Source organism: Leucopleurus acutus (assembly GCF_964270905.1).
Source record: "Leucopleurus acutus genome assembly, chromosome: 16".
In the NCBI taxonomy this organism is placed as follows: domain Eukaryota; kingdom Metazoa; phylum Chordata; class Mammalia; order Artiodactyla; family Delphinidae; genus Leucopleurus; species Leucopleurus acutus.
This window is the reverse complement of record NC_139158.1, coordinates 86,305,089-86,322,928: the sequence shown is the minus strand read 5'-3', so window position 1 is coordinate 86,322,928 and position 17,840 is coordinate 86,305,089. Positions and strand designations below refer to the sequence as shown.

The window sequence follows — 17,840 nt, the reverse complement described above, 5'->3', positions numbered from 1 at the left end:
CCTCCGCTCACCTGTGACGGCATCGAAGAACTCCTCCTCTCCGTTCATCCTTCAGTGCCAGGCTCCTCGCCGCCTGATCTGGAGGGTCTTCTACTGAATCATTGCACTGGATCTACATCGACAGTGTGAGAAATTTCACGCTCTGAACTTTTTAAGGTAAAAATCCAATAGGCACTGGAGATCTAAAGGGAAAAAAAAAACCAAACATTTTGGTATCCTTAGCTTTCCGAAGTTGTATGGTTTAGAAACATTTAAAAATACCCATTCACCATTCTTGAGGTCAATCTCAATTACATCTGAGCAAAGAAGTAAAAGGACTGATCTCACACAAGAGGAAACAGTCGTGATACCCGCATCCGCCAACGGGCAGCACGTCAACAAGGAACCACCATCTGAAGTTACTTTAAAAGCCACTACACTACACAAGGAAGCAGTGAAACGACTAATCTGGGGGGCGCGTGGACACTTCGAGAGGCAGGTTAGCTAAGGTGAGGCATCCACACGCTGGGGCCCCAACACACCTCCGCTGACGGCCACTGCAAATCTTTACCAGAAGCTGGAACAAACGGTTATAAATAAATGCAAAGTTATGTGAAAACATTTATTTCACATCAACCTGAAACCAATTTTCAATTCTAGAGAATTAAGACCGCTGTGTAAGTTAGCTGTTATCAGTATAAACTGTAATCAACTTAAATTTTCTCAAAATTATTTTAGCTCAGTATTTTAGTAGAACTCATGCATATTAACTTCTCCCATCATGAAGTGCAGTATTTCATAAATGGCAAGAGACTGAAGCAAGAGGTCAACCTGATCCCAAAAGGTTTGACTTTTTATGAAAATAAGCAGAGACCCATATTTAACTGTGTGAGCCACGTAGCGACGGGACCAAGAGCTCTCCTCCAGTTCTGAGAGCAGTGAAGGAACAGGTGGTCCCGAGGGGGGATGCATCCTCCGTCCTTGGAGTGGCCACACGGAGCTTGGTGACACCTCCAAAGCGCTCATCTCTGGGCTCCATCCTGAGCACATGTAAGCGTCTACATTATGCAACAAACTGGCATTAGGTCATTCCGCTCTTCCTTCCCCAAAAGGCTCTTCCAGAGTTTCCTTTTCCTTTCCCAACTTCCCAACCAGCCAGCAGAACCGGACACCTATGCAGCTTCTGGAAACACCCATTCAAAGCCTCACTCAGTAGTTGATGGCTGAGTTTTCTTTGGCAAATTAGAGAAGCTGTTATTACTTGCTTCTGATTCCTCTCTGATACGACAGGTCCCATCTACAACATCCTGCAATATATTCGATCTGTAGAAGCCACTAAAAGGAACCAGTGTTTCCTGGAGGAGAAATGGCTCAGTCCAGGACTCGGGTCCCTCTACAGGAGCAGGAAGCTGGCAGGACGACTGGGGTCAGGTCAAAAGGCTCAGTCGAACCTACAGAGGTTCCCACTGTGACAACAGGACAATGTGAGCCCCGTGAACAGCCAGACGGATGGAACACATTCCATACATTTAAGTCCCTGAGTTCACAGAGATGCTGAAAAAGAAATTAACTGGTCACCACTGGCTGGATGATGCCAACACAGTCTTTTGAAAACAAGGACACGACAGGAAAGCGTCGAGGCTTTCAGCGGCCTTCCTGTGCAGACTCCCTGTCCCACTTTGTTTATTTATTTATTTGGCTGCATTGGGTCTTAGTTGCGCATGTGGGATCTTTCATTGTGGTGAGTGGGCTCTCTAGTTGTGGCGCGGGCTCTAGAGCGCTCCGGCTCAGTAGTTGTGGCACGCTGGCTTAGTTGCCCCTTGGCATGTGGGATCTTAGTTCCCCGATCAGGGATTGAACCTGCGTCCCCTGCATTGGAAGGAGGATTCTTTTTTTAAATATTTTTTTATTTTTATTTTTTTTGCGGTACGCGGGCCTCTCACTGTTGTGGCCTCTCCCGTTGCGGAGCACAGGCTCTGGACACGCAGGCTCAGCGGCCACGGCTCACGGGCCCAGCCGCTCCGCGGCACGTGGGATCCTCCCGGACAGGGGCACGAACCCGCGTCCCCTGCATCGGCAGGCGGACTCCCAACCACTGCGCCACCAGGGAAGCCCCCGGAAGGAGGATTCTTAATCACTGGACCAGGGAAGTCCCTCTCTGTCCCACTTTTTAGAGGCGTTCCTGCCGATCCATGAAGGACTCAGGGTGTGTGGCATCGCCGTGTACAACCCTGATGAATTCCCATGTCTGGTCACTGACCACCCACAGCTGTGCTATCATAGACCCAGATGTGCTATGTGACTCCTCTGAAGGGGTCCTGTCAAGAAAAGCAAGCCAGAACCCGGCCCTCCTCCAGCTGCAACTACCAACTTACGGAGCACAGAGAACAGAGGAACGTGCTAAACCCCACCGTGGGGGCACGGTGGGCAAAATCCAGACTCTGGGAAGTCCACAGGGCAAAGCCCAGCTTCTTCAACCAATAAATCACAAAGGAAAAAGAGAATGACAGGGGAAGGGATACTTTGCTATCTCGACTGAGGTGGCAGTTTCATGGGTGTAGACATAGGTCAAAACTCACTGTACACTATAATATGTGCAACTTAACTGTATGTCAAATTATACCACAAAAATGATACTTTAAAAAAAGGCACAGGTGTCATAATTGCATTTTTTTAAAAGAGCCTTGGGACTTCCCTGGTGGTCCAGTGGTTAAGACTCCGTGCTTCCAATGCAGAGGATGCAGGTTTGATCCCTGGTGGGGGAACTAAGATCCCATATGCTGTGCAGCACGGCCAAAAAAAAATTTTTTTTTTAATATATTTTTAAAAGAGGCCTTATCTTTTAGAGCTACACACTGAAATATGTACAGATGAAATGATAGCATGTCTGGGATTTTCTTCAAAATGACTTGGGAGGAGTGGGCAGGGTGATTAATGGGACAAGATGGGCCAGGAACTGGTAAACTGCTGAGGCTAGAAATGGGCTCACAGGGGACCGCTGTGCTATTCTGTCTGCTTCTCTGCACATTTAAAATCTCCCGTGACTTCCCTGGTGGCACAGTGGATAGGGAGCCGCCTGCCAATGCAGGCAACACAGGTTTGATCTCTGGTCCAGGAAGATCCCACATGCCGCAGAGCAACTAAGCCTGTGCGCCACAACTACTGAGCCTCTAGAGCCCGCGAGACACAACTACTGAAGCCCTCGTGCCTAGAGCCCGTGCTCCGCAACAAGAGAAGCCACCGCGATGAGAAGCCTGTGCACCGCAATGAAGAGTGGCCCCCATTCACCACAACCAGAGAAAGCCCGCGTGCAGCAACGAAGACCCAACATGGTCAAAAATAAATAAAATTAAATCTTTAAAAAACATTTTTTAAAAATAATAAAAAACTACATCCTTTGTTATTAAAAAATAAAATCTCCCATAATAAAAGGCATGTTTAAAGCCATGGTATTTTCCTTTTTTATATGCTTCCTCACCTGTAACAAAAGTCCTAATGTTAAAAGTAAATCAATCCAAACTTATGGAAAGTCTTTAAAATGAGGGTGTAAGATGTCAGGCTGGACAAACACTGAAGTCACGGGCTGGGCCGACAGCTGGGACTGTGACACGGCTGCAGTCCCTGCGATCCTGCTACGAGGACCACGCGGTCCGACCCTCACCAAGTACCGGAGCCCCGTCTGGGGAGGCTCCACAAGGTCAAGGCCAAAAGCCTCACAGCAGCCATCAGACTTGCTCGCGTGTGCAAGGTGGAGAGTTAATCCCACCCAGAGTGCAGGCGATTCACACATTGTATCGTCTTTGTTTTGCCCAGTGGAAACTAGGCACTGCTACGGAGTATCCACACGAGGGGGCGGTGAGGAGGCCAGGCCTGGATGGGGGGGCCTCTCCCGGGTGGGGGGCCCTCTGGGGGCAGAGAGGGCAGGGCATCCTCGCTGCCCCTCAGTTTCCCCCCCCACCTGACCCCCCTCAGAAGCCTTGCTGCTGCAGGACCCGCCGGTTCGCCCCGGCTGAGTGGCCTCTGACCCCGAGGTGGGCCCCGCCCCCATCCGGCCACACCCCCGTGGAGGGGACGGCGCGGGGCGGGAGCGGAAGCCTCTTTTCCAACGCGTCTGTTGTGCCCTCAGAGAACGATCCATGAAGACAGTGCTTCAGGAAAGGGCTTTCTTTTTTAAAATCAGCTCTTTCTGGTCAGCTGCTTCCTTTTCTAACTCTAGAGAAAAACACGGAAAAATAAGCTTGTGCCGGACATCTTCGCTGGCCTCCGGGGCCCCTCCTCCAGCCCCGCCCCAAGCGCTCCCTCCCGGCCTCTTCAGGGGACACCAGCCGGGGCGCCCCACTGCTGCCAGGTCCGCACAAGGTGCCTGGCCCCCCACAGGGCCCCCCAGCTCTCTTCAAGGTGCCCACTCCGACCGCGCTGCCCCGAGCTCCCAGGACCCGGCTCCAAACGCAGTGTCCACCGCCACGTACATGAAGACCTGCATTCAAGTCTTACAAGCCCATCTCTACATTTTCTTAGAAAAGCAGACCCAGTCACCGAGGAATAAGTGGCCGGCTAAGGGCCCTGGGGGTTAATCTCCACGGTCAACGCACTCGAGACTCGAACTGCGCATTTACTTCTTTCGCAATAAAAAACGGGCAAGCAACCCGTAGGTGTGATCTTCGCAAAGAAAGAGAAGCCCACCAATAACTGAAGGTTCTAAAGCTACTTCTGTGGCTAAACATCAATTCTGAATTTAAATTGTTCAAAATAATATAAATTTTATTTAGTAATTTAAAAATACATTAGCAAGCATCAACCAGATAGAAGATAAAGAAAGAAACAGAGGACTTGAACAACACAATCAACCAACTAGATCTAACAAACGTATCCAAAACTCCACCCAACAACAGAACACACCTTCTTCTCAAGTACACATGGGACGTTCTCCAGGATAGACCATATGTTAGGCCACAGATTACTTCTCAAGAGATTTTAAATGATAGATATACAAACATCTTCTCTGACCCTAAGAGAATGAGTTAGAAATCAGTAACAGGTACTACGTATAAAACAGACAACTGATGGGAACATACTGTATAGCACTGGGAACACTACCTAATGCACTGTGGTGACCTAAATAGGAGCGAAGTCCAGAAGGGAGGGGGTATCTGTATGTGTATGGCTGAATCATGTTGTTATGCAGTGGAGGCTAAGACAACATTGTAAAGCAACCATACTGCAATAAAAATTAATTTTAAAAAAATCAGTAACAGAAGGAAAAATGGAAAATTCACAAAATTCTGGAAACTAAGTAACATTCTCTTGGGAATTCCCTGGTGGTCCAGTGGTTAGGACTCGGGCTTTCACTCCCGGGGGCCCGGGTTCAATTCCCAGTCAGGGAACTAAGATCCGGCAAGCCTCATGGCACGGCCAAAACAAAACAAAACAAAAAATTCTCTTAAAAAACCAACAGATCAAAGAAAAAAGTTACAAGTGAAATTAGGAAATCTTTAGAAACAAATGAAAACGCTACACACCAAAATTTACGGGATGCAGTGACAGCAGTGCTAAGGGGAAAATTTACAGCTACCATCACTTACATTAAAAAAATAAGGACTTCCCTGGTGGCACAGTGGTTAAGAATCCACCTGCCAATGCAGGGGACATGGGTTTGAGCCCTGGTCCGGGAAGATCCCACATTCTGCGGAACAACTAAGCCCGTGAGCTACAACTACTGAGCCTGCGCTCTAGAGCCTGCGAGCCACAACTACTGAAGCCTGCACACCTAGAGCCCGTGCTCCACAAGAGAAGCCACCACAGAGAAGCCCACGCACCACAACGAAGAGTGGCCCCCGCTCGCCACAACTACAGAAAGTGCGTGCACAGCAATGAAGACCCAACACAGTCAAATAAATTAATTTTAAAAAAATACCACATTTTCTAAAAAATAAAAACAATTCCGTTTACAATACCATCTAAAACAATAAAGTACTTAGGAATTAACCAAGGAGGTTAAAGACTGTACAATGAAAGCTATAAAACATTGCCAAAAGAAATTAAAGACATAAGCAAATGGAAACACATCCCATGTCCATGGACTGGAAGACTGAATATTAAGATGTCAACACTTACTCAGCCATAATAAAGGAACAAAATTGGGTCATTTGTAGAGATATGGATGGACCTAGAGTCTGTCATACAGAGTGAAGTAAGTCAGAAAGAAAAAAACAAATATCAGATATTAACGCATATACATGGACTCTAGAAAAGTAGTACAGATGAACCTATTTGCAGGGCAGGAATAGAGACACAGACGTAGAAAACGGATGTGTGGACATGGGAGCGGGGGTGGGACTAACTGGGAGATTAGGATTGACATATACACACTACCCTGTGTAAAACTGATAGCTAGTGGGAACTTGCTGTATAGCACAGGAAGCTCAGCTCCGTGCTCTGTGACAACCTGGATGGGTGGGTTGGGGGGTGGTAGGGAGGTCCAAGAGGGAGGGGATATAGGTATACATATAGCTGATTCATTCACTTCGTGGCACAGCAGAAACTAACACAGCATTGTAAAGCAACTGTACTCCAATTTAAAAAAAAGAAAAAAAAGATGTCAATACCACACAAAGCAATCTACAGATTCAATACAATCCCTATCAAACCCCAATGATGTTTTTTGCAGAGAAAGAAACATCCATTCTAAAATTCGTATGTAATCTCGACCCTGAATAGCCAAAACAATCTTGAAGAAAGGAGAACAAAGCCAGAAGACTCACACTTCCTGATTTCAAAACTTACTACAAAACTACAGTAATCAAAACAATGTGGTACTAGCACAAAGACCAATGGAAAAGAAGAGGGGGCCCAGAAATAAACTCTCACATATACCATCAAGTGATTTGTGACAGGTGTGTCAAGACCATTCAAGAAGGAAAGGGCTGTGTCTTCAACAAATGGTGCTGGGAATCTGGATATCCACATGCAAAAGAATGAAGTAGGACCCTATCTTACACCATATACAAAAATTAACTCTAAATGGATCAAGGACCTAAATGTAAGATCTAAAACTAAAAAACTCTTAGAGGAAAACATATGGCAAAACCTTTACAACTTTGGATTTGGCAATGATTTCTTGGATAAAACACCAAAGGCAGAGGCAATTAACAAAAAATTAGACAAACTGGACTTTATGAAAAATTTAAAAATCTGTGCGTCAGACACTATCAACAGAGTACAGAGGCAACCCCAGAATGGGAGAAAATATTCGCAAATCATACATCTGACAACAGATTAATATCCTGAATATATAGAGAACTCCTAACACTCAATAACAAAAAACAAACGAGCTGATTCAAAAATGGGCAAAAGTCCTAAATAGACATTTCACCAAAGAACATATATACAAATGGCCAATAAGCACATGAAAAGATGCTCAACTCACTAAACATAATGGAAATGCAAATCAAAGCCATAATGAGATACAATCTCACACCCATTAGGATGGCTACTATCAAAAAAAAAACAAACAAAAACCACAGAAAATAACAAGTCTTGGTGAGGATATGTAGAAACAGGAACCCTTGTGCACTGTTGGTAAGAATGTAAAATGGTACAGCTGCTGTGGGAAACGGTAGGGCAGTTCCTCAAAAAATTAAAAATAGAATTACCATGTGATCCAGCAATTCCACTTCTGGGTATATACCCAGAAGAATTGAAAGCAAGGTCTCGAAGGGATATTTGTGCACCCAAGTTAACAGCAGCATTATTCACAATAGCTAAAACATGGAAGCAACCCAAGTGTCCATCCACAAACAAAAGGATAAGCAAAACGTGGTCTAGACATACAGTAGAATATTATTCAGCCTTAAAAAGGAAGAAAGTCCTGTACTATGCTACAGCACAGATGAACCTTGAGGGCATTTTGACTGCTGAGATAAGCCAGACACAGAAAGACAAATATTGTGTGATTCCACTTATCTGAGGTCCCTGGAGGAGTCAAATTCATAGAGGCAGAAAGCAGAAGGTGGTTGTCAGGGGCTGGGGGAGGGGGTGGGGACTTGGTGTTTAATGGGTAAAGAGTTTCCATTTTACAAGATGAAAAGAGCGATGGGGATGGACGGTGGTGATGGCTGTATATACAACCACTGAACTGCGCGCTTAAACGTGGTCAAGATGGTAATTTTTCTGCTATGTGTATTTTACCACAATTAAAAAAATTTTTTTCTCATTTTATTTTTATTTATTTTTGGCTGTGTTGGGTCTTTGTTGCTGCGCGAAGGCTTCCTCTAGTTGTGGCGAGCGGGGGCTACTCTTCGTTGCAGTGCACAGGCTTCTCCTTGCGGTGGCTTCTCTTGTTGTGAAGCACAGGCTCTAGGCACGTGGGCTTCAGGAGTTGTGGCGCGTGGGCTTCAGTAGTTGTGGCTCACGGGCTTCAGTAGTTGTGGCTTGCGGGCTCTAGAGCGCAGGCTCAGTAGTTGTGGTGCACGGGCTTAGATGCCCTGCGGCATGTGGGATCTTCCCGGACCAGGGCTCGAACCCATGTCCCCTGCATTGGCAGGCGGATTCTTAACCACTGCGCCACCAGGAAAGTCCCGAATTTTTTAATTGGAAAAAAATACATTAGCAAGTAGGACAAACAAGAAATGAACAATTATGCACAGAGCTCCACGCTCTGGGTGCCAAGCTTACGCAGCAGCACTCTGGAAAGGAAAAGTTCCACTGGGAACTTTGATAGATTCTCAAATGACAGACTCTCGCTCAGAAGGGCCCAAACCCCATCCAACACTCAAACCTCAGGGTATGTTTCTCCTTCTAACGTTCAGTGCAATGCAGCATAAACTTTGCAGCCCATTTCCACCAGGAAAGGCAACTGGCCAAGTGAGATCAGGGAGCTGAAGAGCTATGAGGGCCGTGGCTCAGGGCGGGAGGCGGGTTTGGAAACTGAGGAACAGGGCGTGGAAGAACTGGCCAGGAGACCCGCAGAGAAGATTCCACGAAGTCTGGTCCCACCCCCTTCCCCCACAGAGGTCACACTCAGAGGGCGGTCACAGAGCAGGTGCCCCACAGAACTGCAGGTGAGACGTGGCCAGGGCCTCAGCGAAGAGGCAAGCTTCACTAACCGGACACTTGCTCAACCCGCCGGGTGCAGAAAACTGGGTTTCCGTCAAGAACGAGTCAGAGACAGAAGCAAGCAAGCAGCAGCCCTCGAGAGCGCGGTCCACCCGTAAGACCCTCGCTGCCCCACAGCTCTCAAGGTCAAGGCCAAACCCGTCCCAGAAGCAGACAGGCCCGTGCGTACTGCAGACGGCAGCAGCGTGCCACGGGCCAGTGACAGAGCAAACCAAAGGCACTGGCGCCTCCCCAAGGGCCTCTCCTTCCCAGGGAGCGGCCTGGCAGGGACCACCCTGGCCACGCCGCCTGAGGCTGGCCTGTCACACCCCAGAAAGATGCTATGGTGACGCCTAAATGTTACCAGAGCACACAGGCTGGGGTGCCCACCAAAAATGTGGAACCAGTGTCACTTCTGAGTGTGAAAACCACAGAGTTTAACACGCAATGGACACAATTATTATCAGGAGGAATTAAGAACTGAAGGATGGGGATGGGAAAATTAAATTGGGAAAAGTGAAACCGAGGCTGCTAGGTGATGGGAACACACCCTGAGGACAGCGCCGGCCTGGGGAGGCTCTCCCAACCCGGCCGCTCCCGGGAAAGGCACAAGGCCCGGGGCCACCACCAGCCCCTCTCCACGGGGCAATGCCACTGAGGGAGGACAGTGCTTCCTGGCCACACCACCTCCATGGTCACTGACTGTTTCAGTGTTTCAGTTTTGAGATGTCCACTTTGCAAAGTAAGCCCACCTGGATGCCTAACGACCCCTATCCTAGTCACGCCCACCATGCCATGGTGCCCACTTTCTTTCTTTTGTAAAAGAACAAAACTGGGGCTTCCCTGGTAGCGCAGTGGTTGGGGGTCCACCTGCCGATACAGGGGACGCGGGTTTGTGCCCTGGTTCAGGAGGATCCCACGTGCCGCAGAGCGGCTGGGCCCGTGGGCCATGGCCGCTGGGCCTGCGCGTCCGGAGCCTGTGCTCCGCAGCGGGAGAGGCCGCAGCAGTGAGAGGCCCGCGTACCACAAAAAAAAAAAAAAACAACAAAAAGAACAAAACTTAACTGGAAACAAACACTCAACCTGTACAGATTCCAGAGCCGCATTGCAGAACCTCCGGCCATGCTGGAAATGCTCGGACGTGCTCTGCCCAGGGCAGTGGCCACTGGCCGCGGGTGACCTTCAGCATTTGAATCAAGTGGAGAGGAAGCCAATGCTTCTTTCTCTGTGATGCGACCCAGTTGAATTTCTTCCACTTCAACTGCCCACAGGTGGCAGGTGGCGTCCATCCTGGACAGAGCGCTCTAGGGCCTCACTGGGCTGGGACACCACGGGGGCCCTAGGAAGCTCCAGTGGCCCCACCAAGCAGAGGGAGGAACGTGGGAAGGAGGCGGCAGGCGGAGCCGGCAGTGCTTGGCCTCCGCGCACAAGTCCAGGCGGCGGCAGCAGGGCTGGCCCGGTCTCCGCAGCCTTCCACGGCCAGCCACGGATGGAGCGCAGAGAAGGGCATCAGGCCAAGCCTGCCCTTTATTCTTATGCCCAAAGCCACCCTGGCTTTCTCACCGTGTACTCCCTGAATGTGCATTTTGCTGGCTGCTGAAGAAAGATCAGGCCTTCATATTCCTGTGTCTGTAAAAGCTTAGCGGTGGAATCAGATAAATGCCCCGACTCTACTCCCAGCAAAGCCTCTCGAAAGGGTGGCCATCATCTGCAGAGCGCCCGCGCACGCGTGTCTCGGTGCCCCCGGGGAGGCATCGAGTGGCCTTTTGGACACTGGTTCCTTACACTCGAGCGGAATCCGGTTCAGCCCAGTTGTGCAGGAGGCGCCATTTTGAGGGCAAAACAAGTAAACGTGTGCTTTCTGTCTGTGCAGCTTTAAGAGCACCGGCCTTCTGCAGGGCTGCGTGATCTTCATCACGACATCAGCTGCCTGATGCTTCGGGGAACGTAACGCTTCTTCCCTGAGGGTGGGTGTCAGCGTCGGGGGCCGGGGCAGCCTAGCCCCGGAAGGCCTCCCGTCTCATCCCCGCCAGCGAGCAGGTTACAGTCAGCACACGGACTGGCCAACGTGCTTAGGGGTTCGGGCAAGAAACTGAAAGTTTGCAGACCTGAGGAAGGTAAAGGAACCTCCTGCTGTGTAAACAACTGCATTAATCGCCCACTGTTTGCCATACTCCACCCCAGTGGGGAGGCCTTGAAGGGCAGGCACAGGGCAACCAGCCCGGCCCCCGGGAGCGGCCACGGGAGCCACACTTCCTGCCGGGAGTCGGCAGGAGCCTAGAGCCCCACCCACATCCTCGCCCATGACAGATTCCCTCCAGCCCCGTGCCACGCCCCCACCCCGAACCAACTGTTTCCTATGCAACAGTGAGCACCGAAGACGCACCACGCATGTCGAGGAACACGCTTTTACAACCCAGCACAGAGCACTGCGAACAAGTACCGCATGAGATGAATGGATGTTCTTTGGTGCAGACGCATTTGTCCGAATCAACCTCATCATTCTGGAACCCAGAGTAAAGCAGAGTGGTTTGAATGCAGCCTGGGGAGTGGGTGAGAGAGCTCTGAACAGGGAGCCTGTCCATAGCCTCTGGGCCCGTGTTCAGAGAAAACCACAAGAGCGGCAGCCACACCGGAGGCAGCGCGCTGACAGCCGCGGAGAAGGCAGACCACTGAAGTGCCCCTCCCCACGGCTTGTCCATCTCTGATGAGGACCAAGGGCCCGGACGCAGTGGGGCAGGATGCTTCCGATGCCACCTCCATCACAGGGCAGGGTCCGGTTTCACATCCTCGCCCTTTCGCCCACTTCCCTCTCCTATTCCAGGTCCTTCCCGCCAGCTCTCGCCCAAGTAGGACCTGCTCAGCCCCTGACCGGTTTCACCCTGCTGAGGGCCCCTGACCGGTTTCACCCTGCTGAGAAATGTATCATCTGGTGTCCCGACTGCCCCAGTCACCCCTAACCATGCTTCCTGAGCACTAACGGGGTGGGTGTTTAAAGCAAGGTCAGGGAAGTCCACGAATTTCTAACCACCCCCCGCAAAAAAAAGAGAAACAAATAAAGAGAAAAATTGCAAAATTCTGTTTGTGTTCATTTTCTCCCAGGAACACGACTCAGACTCTTCATTCAGTTCTCAAAGGAGGGGGTCCCTGATGCAAAACAGGTTAGCACCCCATGGTGGGTCCCAAGTTCTGGCGAGCACACGAGCCACACTGGAATCATGGGAGTGTGCCCCCCCACCCCCCACCCCCCCCACGGCCCTGGGCCTCCCGCCTGGAAGCCTGGATCCAGGAGATCCGGGGCTGGCCGTGAGCCTACACTTTTACAGAGTTCCGCAGGTTTTTCTGGTGAGAAGCCTCAGCACCGAACCCACAGTGCCCTACCTCTGAGACAGAGCCCAGGGCAGCGCTCTGGAGCCGCCCCCGCCCCGGGACCCCCCTACCCTCTCCCTTGTGTGTTAGAACACGCCCCACAGTTAATCTTTAGAACACAGGCACTGGTGCCTCACTGGTACCAAGTCAGGGACAGGATGGCTCTGGTTCTCCCCTGTCGCATGTCGAACAGGGCGCCCCGCGAGGAATTCTGTCACCGCTAGAATTCTTCGTGGTGCTCCTTTCCACCCTCAAAGTTTCACAGTTTGGCCATCAAATCACATGCTTACCTGGTTTAAAGCGACAGCGGAAGTCACTTTCCAGCCAAGCACGGTGGTACAGGCGCCAGGTCACAGCTGATCTTTTCTCACAATCAGCCTTTCGTTTGTTCAGTAAAACACACAGCCTCCCCTGCCCCCATGGCGACCATCGTCTTTTCTAGAACCTCGATTCAGGACAACTTCCCTACAAGACCATTCCTCACGCCAGGCTCTCCCCCAAGAACCTGCGTCCTGCCTGGAACAGGTGCTTCCCTGGGCACTTGTTAAGGCCAGTGGTCCCACCCCTTTGGTAAAGGTATGAGCTCAGAGGTTAGACAGGTCTGCCCAACCCAAAGCCACACAGACCATTCCCTCTGCTTATGTGACCCCGGCGCCCAGGGGTGCAGAGGCGTCCTGAACAGACAGGGAGGCTGTGTGTGTGTGTGCCCAGGAGAGAGTGCCAGGCCCTGTAAGCCCTCAACAGTGTGCACCTTCCCACCAGGCTCCCAGGCTACAGGGCCAGGGCCGAGCCAGCCAGCACTGACGTGGGAGTTTGTGTCTCAAAAGAAATCCTGCAAGAATTCCACTGATGAAATGAAAAAGCGAAGAAAGAGACACACAAACACCCGGCAGAAGTCTCCAGACCTCCATGTTTCTCACACACAGTCCCTTCTGAAGGCGGACCTCCACTGTTTAGCTCATTGCAGAGATTACAGTATTTGCACCACCGGGAGATCCAGCTGAAAGACGGCGATGCTTTGAAATTCTGCCCAATGACCCTGAGTTCTTTTCTGAATTTGGAAGGAAAAGGAAATAAGCCCACAAAGTTCATGGACACGTCGAAGTGACCATTTCATTACGTGTTTGTTAAGGGGAGCTGCAGGGCTGGGCCGATACTCCACACACGCTTCCAGCCAGAGCGTGATACGGCTGCAACGCCAACGCCTGGGATTTATCAGCAAAAACATTTTGACTGCAGCAGAGACACAAATTAATCACTGTACATGGAAACTGCATGTAAAGTGCCAAACTAGAACCTAAAATATTAAAAATTCTTAGGATTTAAGTATTTGTAAATAATCAATAGTGTTCAAATACTAACTTCCTTCCAGTCTCAATAAGCTATCATTCAACCTTAAAGTGCACCAAGTTTCAGAAATTAAACCTCACCCCGCTGTCTGCGTTCCATCCTGAGTCCTCAGGAGAGGTACTGCATGGGTCCAGGGGTCTTTTTATAAGACAACCCCACTTGAATAGTCATAACACAGAAATGTTACTGTAGCTCATTTCAGTAGAACTGCAAACCTACCTACCAAAGATTTCCTTAGCTTCACCTCTGCACTGCATTTGTTTGTGTCAGCGTCGGGTGGGGTCAATTTCAGTGCTCTCAGGTCTGGGACAGAAGGTCTACTCAGCACCTACTACAATACCAGAGCCTCTCAGGTTACATTTTCACCTATATTCCTGGCAATAACCCACTTTACAGGCCAACGCCCTTGAGGCAAGAGCAGATAAGTAACTTTCCTCCCATCAAAGTTAGAGAGCAATGGGGCCAAAACCTGAGAGCCCCAGGCCACCTCCGGAAAGATTCTTAAACTCTCAAGTGGAACATGTTAGCCACCTGAGGACGGTCATCACAGCTTTTGCTCAAAGATGCAAGCCCTGCACACCTTATACCCACCAGAGCCAAACTCCTAGGAAAAGATACGGCCTTGGCTTTTCACAGGAATACTAAGGAAATCATTTGAAGACAGTATAAGAACACATAAAACGTTTCCAAAATTTCGCCACCAGAAAAAGAATTGCCACTTTCGTAATTAGCTGAATATAACAAGATTTTAAAAGTCGACCTAGTTTTAAGTACATATCCAAGACTCATTTGCTAGCATTTCCTGGAAGGCATGGATAAGAGGCACGAGGACGAAGGTCAAGTGGCACTTTTTAAACACTGAAATAACACTGCTCATCAAAATGTTAAACCAGAGCTGACCCCTCTGAATGCACATGGGAGGAGAAAGGAAAGCCCTAAGTACATGGTTTACGGCTTTAAGTTCACCACATTAAGTTCACTCAGAAATGAATTCCAAATCACAACCTCATGCTTTATAGTGTGTCTATCCATCATCACCCCTCCTCCGCCAACTCGCCCTTTTCACACCGTGAACATCAACGACTTCCCTACTAACCAGGGAACGGGGCAGCAGGTGGGGTATTTCAGCAAAATCTTGGATAGCCAGATAGAGAATTACTACTTTATTTTAGAAGAAATAAAATGGTTTTCTAAACATTCATGCTCACCCAAAATGAAAATCTATCAGTTATGTGTGCTGCAAGAAACAAAGTTCTGACACACGGTAATGCAGCACAACTAAATGTTCCACAGAAAAATGCTGAGGGGACCTTGTAAATGAAAACGTTGGTTTTTAAAAGGCAGTAGAGAGCGGTATTTAAGGGTGTAGACTCTGGAGCCAGACTGCCTGGGTTCAAATCTCTGATCCATAACTAACTACTGTGTGACTTAGAGTAAGTTACTTAACCTCTCTGTTCCTCAGCTTCCTCATGAATAGACAAAGGATAATGGAACTAAGAACAAGTCTTGTAGTTTGTTGTGAAAACCACATGAATAAAGTGAATATAATGTGCTTATAGCAGTCCTGGAACAACACTTGTCACGTATTACTGTCATCTTAGATAAGAGCTGTTATTAACAGAAGGACAGGTGAGGCAAGCGGGAAAGGTACATTCTAAGGAGATTCAGTCATCTGCATACTAAATCACAGCACCCTGCCAGGCGCTGCCCTGGACAAGGGGGAAGTGCAGCCGATAAGGTTCCCGTCTTCATCAAGGGGGACGGGAATGAACAATTTGGAGCACCTACCACAGGCCAGGGACTGCTGGAGACAAGCATTTCATCTGCTGCTCTTATCGGCCCTGCCAGGTAAACGGCACACGTCGCAGAGGAAGGAACTGAGGCCAGGAGAGACGGGAAAACACTGCCAAGCGCACAAAGTCATCAAGAGCCTTCGCTCTGCCACTGGGGCAAGGAGCCACAAGGACGGGGGTCCCACGACACCTCTTCTCTCCAGCTCCAGTGGATGGAGAGGTCCCGCAGCTTGCAGCCAAGCATGTAGCGGGCATCCCAGAAATGTCTGTTGAACTGAACCGAGTGAGACCACGTCTCCAGATGTGCACGGGCAGCCCCAGAAAAGGGACTAGTGCAAAAGCGGCTGGCTGCCGGTCCAGAGCTTGTCCCAGACTGACCCGTCAGTATAAAAACCCCAGGGACAGGAACACAGCTTCCGGGGAGGTGACCCTCACACTCAAGAGGGCCAGGGACATCGTAACACCACCTGGTTGCTTCTCCCAGAAAAACCCGGGAACACTGATTGGTGATTACCCAACAGTCTTGTTCTGGGCTTATAAAGTCTCAAGATTTATTCTGCTGATTTCTGGAATGTAACTGGAAACAGAAGGAAGCTTTTAAAATCAGATTACAAATCTAATTGATCTAACATATGTGTGAGGTAAAGAGCTCTGCACAGCAGGTACAGTCTGCTGAGGTTGACAAAAACAAAACGAAGAGCAGTGGAAGGGGTGGACACGAGCACAACACCTTGCAGGGTCGAGACAAACCCACAGGTGGTCGCCCGGGCAGGGGAGCGGAGGGAGGGCTGCCCCGCGAGCGGGGACACTGACTCTTCACCCTGGACCCTTCCTGACTGGTTGACCGCGGGCGCCGGCTACCTTAGACACAAGGGAAAGTCGGGGGTCCCAGCGCCCCTGCCCAGCGCGGCCCCCGACTCATCCCTGCCGCTGAGAGGGGCGCCCGGGCCAGCTCTCCAGCCGACTTCCGGGTGCGGTGTCCGGCAGTGCGGCCCGGGGCCGCAGTTGCCCGGCGACGCGGGGTCTGGGCGGCCGCCCGGTATCCAGGCCCACCGCCCCCGCCGCCGGCAGCCAACTTTCCTCCCAAGTTTCCTCCGGGCCGGGACGCGGCCGGCGGGCGGGCGGGCGGGCGGCGGGGGGCCGGCCGGGCCGGGGCCGGGGTCGGGGCCTGGCCGGCGCGCGGGGGTCACGGGGCTCCGGCTCCACTCGTCCCGGCCCTGCCTCCCCGCCGCCCGCAGCCCAGGCCCGCCCGCCCGATGCCGGGCGCCGTTCCCAGGCAACTCGGGGTCGGGGTCCCGGCCGGGTCACTCACCTGGACCGCGATCCTTCCAGCGCCGACCGAGCTCCGCTGCCCGCCCCGCCCCCGCCCCGCAGGCCCGCGACCCACTGACACCAAGGCGGAAGTGCGGCCGGCTGCCCAGTCGACTGACAGCCGGCGCCCGCCACTCACTGCGCCCGGCGCCGTCGCGTCGGCCGCCGCCCGCCCAATCAGCGCCCGGCCCGAGGGCCGAGCCGGGAGGCGGGAGTATGCTAATAGCACCGCCTGATCGGCCCCGCCCCCCGCCCCATGGGAGTCCGGCCCACGCGGAGGAGTGACGACACGGATAACCAATCAAGGCAGGGGGAGGCGGGGATATGCAGATATTGACCGAAAGGGGCGGGCGGGTGGGAGGAAGGGGCGTGGCTGGATGAGCTGAGTTTACAAACAGCGAGTCGGGTGGCCGGGGCGAGGGTGCATGGCGCGCTGAGTCCTCTGCGCCTGCCGCTCCCAACCCCCGGGGACAGGCGGAGGCGGGAGTCACCCTCCTAAAGCTGCTTCCTCAGCTCAAGCATCTTTCAGGGCTTCCCACCGTCCACCCTCCGTGCCAAGCCTTTCACCACTCACCAAAACCCGGCGCCAGTGTACCCTCCGGCCGCATCCCTGACCGTTCACTCCCTTGTTTAAAACCTTTGGGGGCTCTTACTGACCCGTAGTGACGCCATGGTTAAGCCCAGAAGCTCTGGAGTCAGACCCGAGCTTGCATCCTTACCAGCTGTATGGCCGTGGGCAAGTAAACTAACCTCTTTGAGCCTATGAGTACCAAGGTTTTCCTTTGCAAACCAGGTTTCTCCCACCCAATCCCATCTAAATCTTGGGTCTGGTTTGGGGTGGGTGGAGTAACATGGATCAGGCTGGCTGCTGAGAGTCACAGCGATTGGATCGGGGTGAGCAGGTGACCCTGTCCTGGCCAGTGAAGGTCAGTCCTGGGACTTTTG

The 17,840-nt window shown here is 51.3% G+C and overlaps 1 protein-coding gene across 4 annotated transcripts in view; it reads right to left on the bottom strand.

Moving 5' to 3' along the window:
- OSBPL2 (oxysterol binding protein like 2) overlaps positions 1 to 16,946 on the bottom strand; it is a 40,621-nt gene extending 23,675 nt beyond the window's left edge. For 3 of the 4 annotated variants that reach the window (XM_082858109.1, XM_082858111.1, XM_082858112.1), the window contains exons 1-2: positions 16,897 to 16,946; positions 12 to 182 (exon numbers count right to left, since the gene is read on the bottom strand). In XM_082858109.1, coding sequence (XP_082714235.1) covers positions 12 to 48 — 37 coding nt within the window. In that variant the 5' untranslated portion in view covers positions 49 to 182; positions 16,897 to 16,946. Of the gene's footprint in view, positions 1 to 11; positions 183 to 12,731; positions 12,842 to 16,896 lie in introns of those variants that run through there. The other variant, XM_082858110.1, reaches the window with a different exon arrangement.
- Between the last annotated feature and the right edge of the window lie 894 nt (positions 16,947 to 17,840).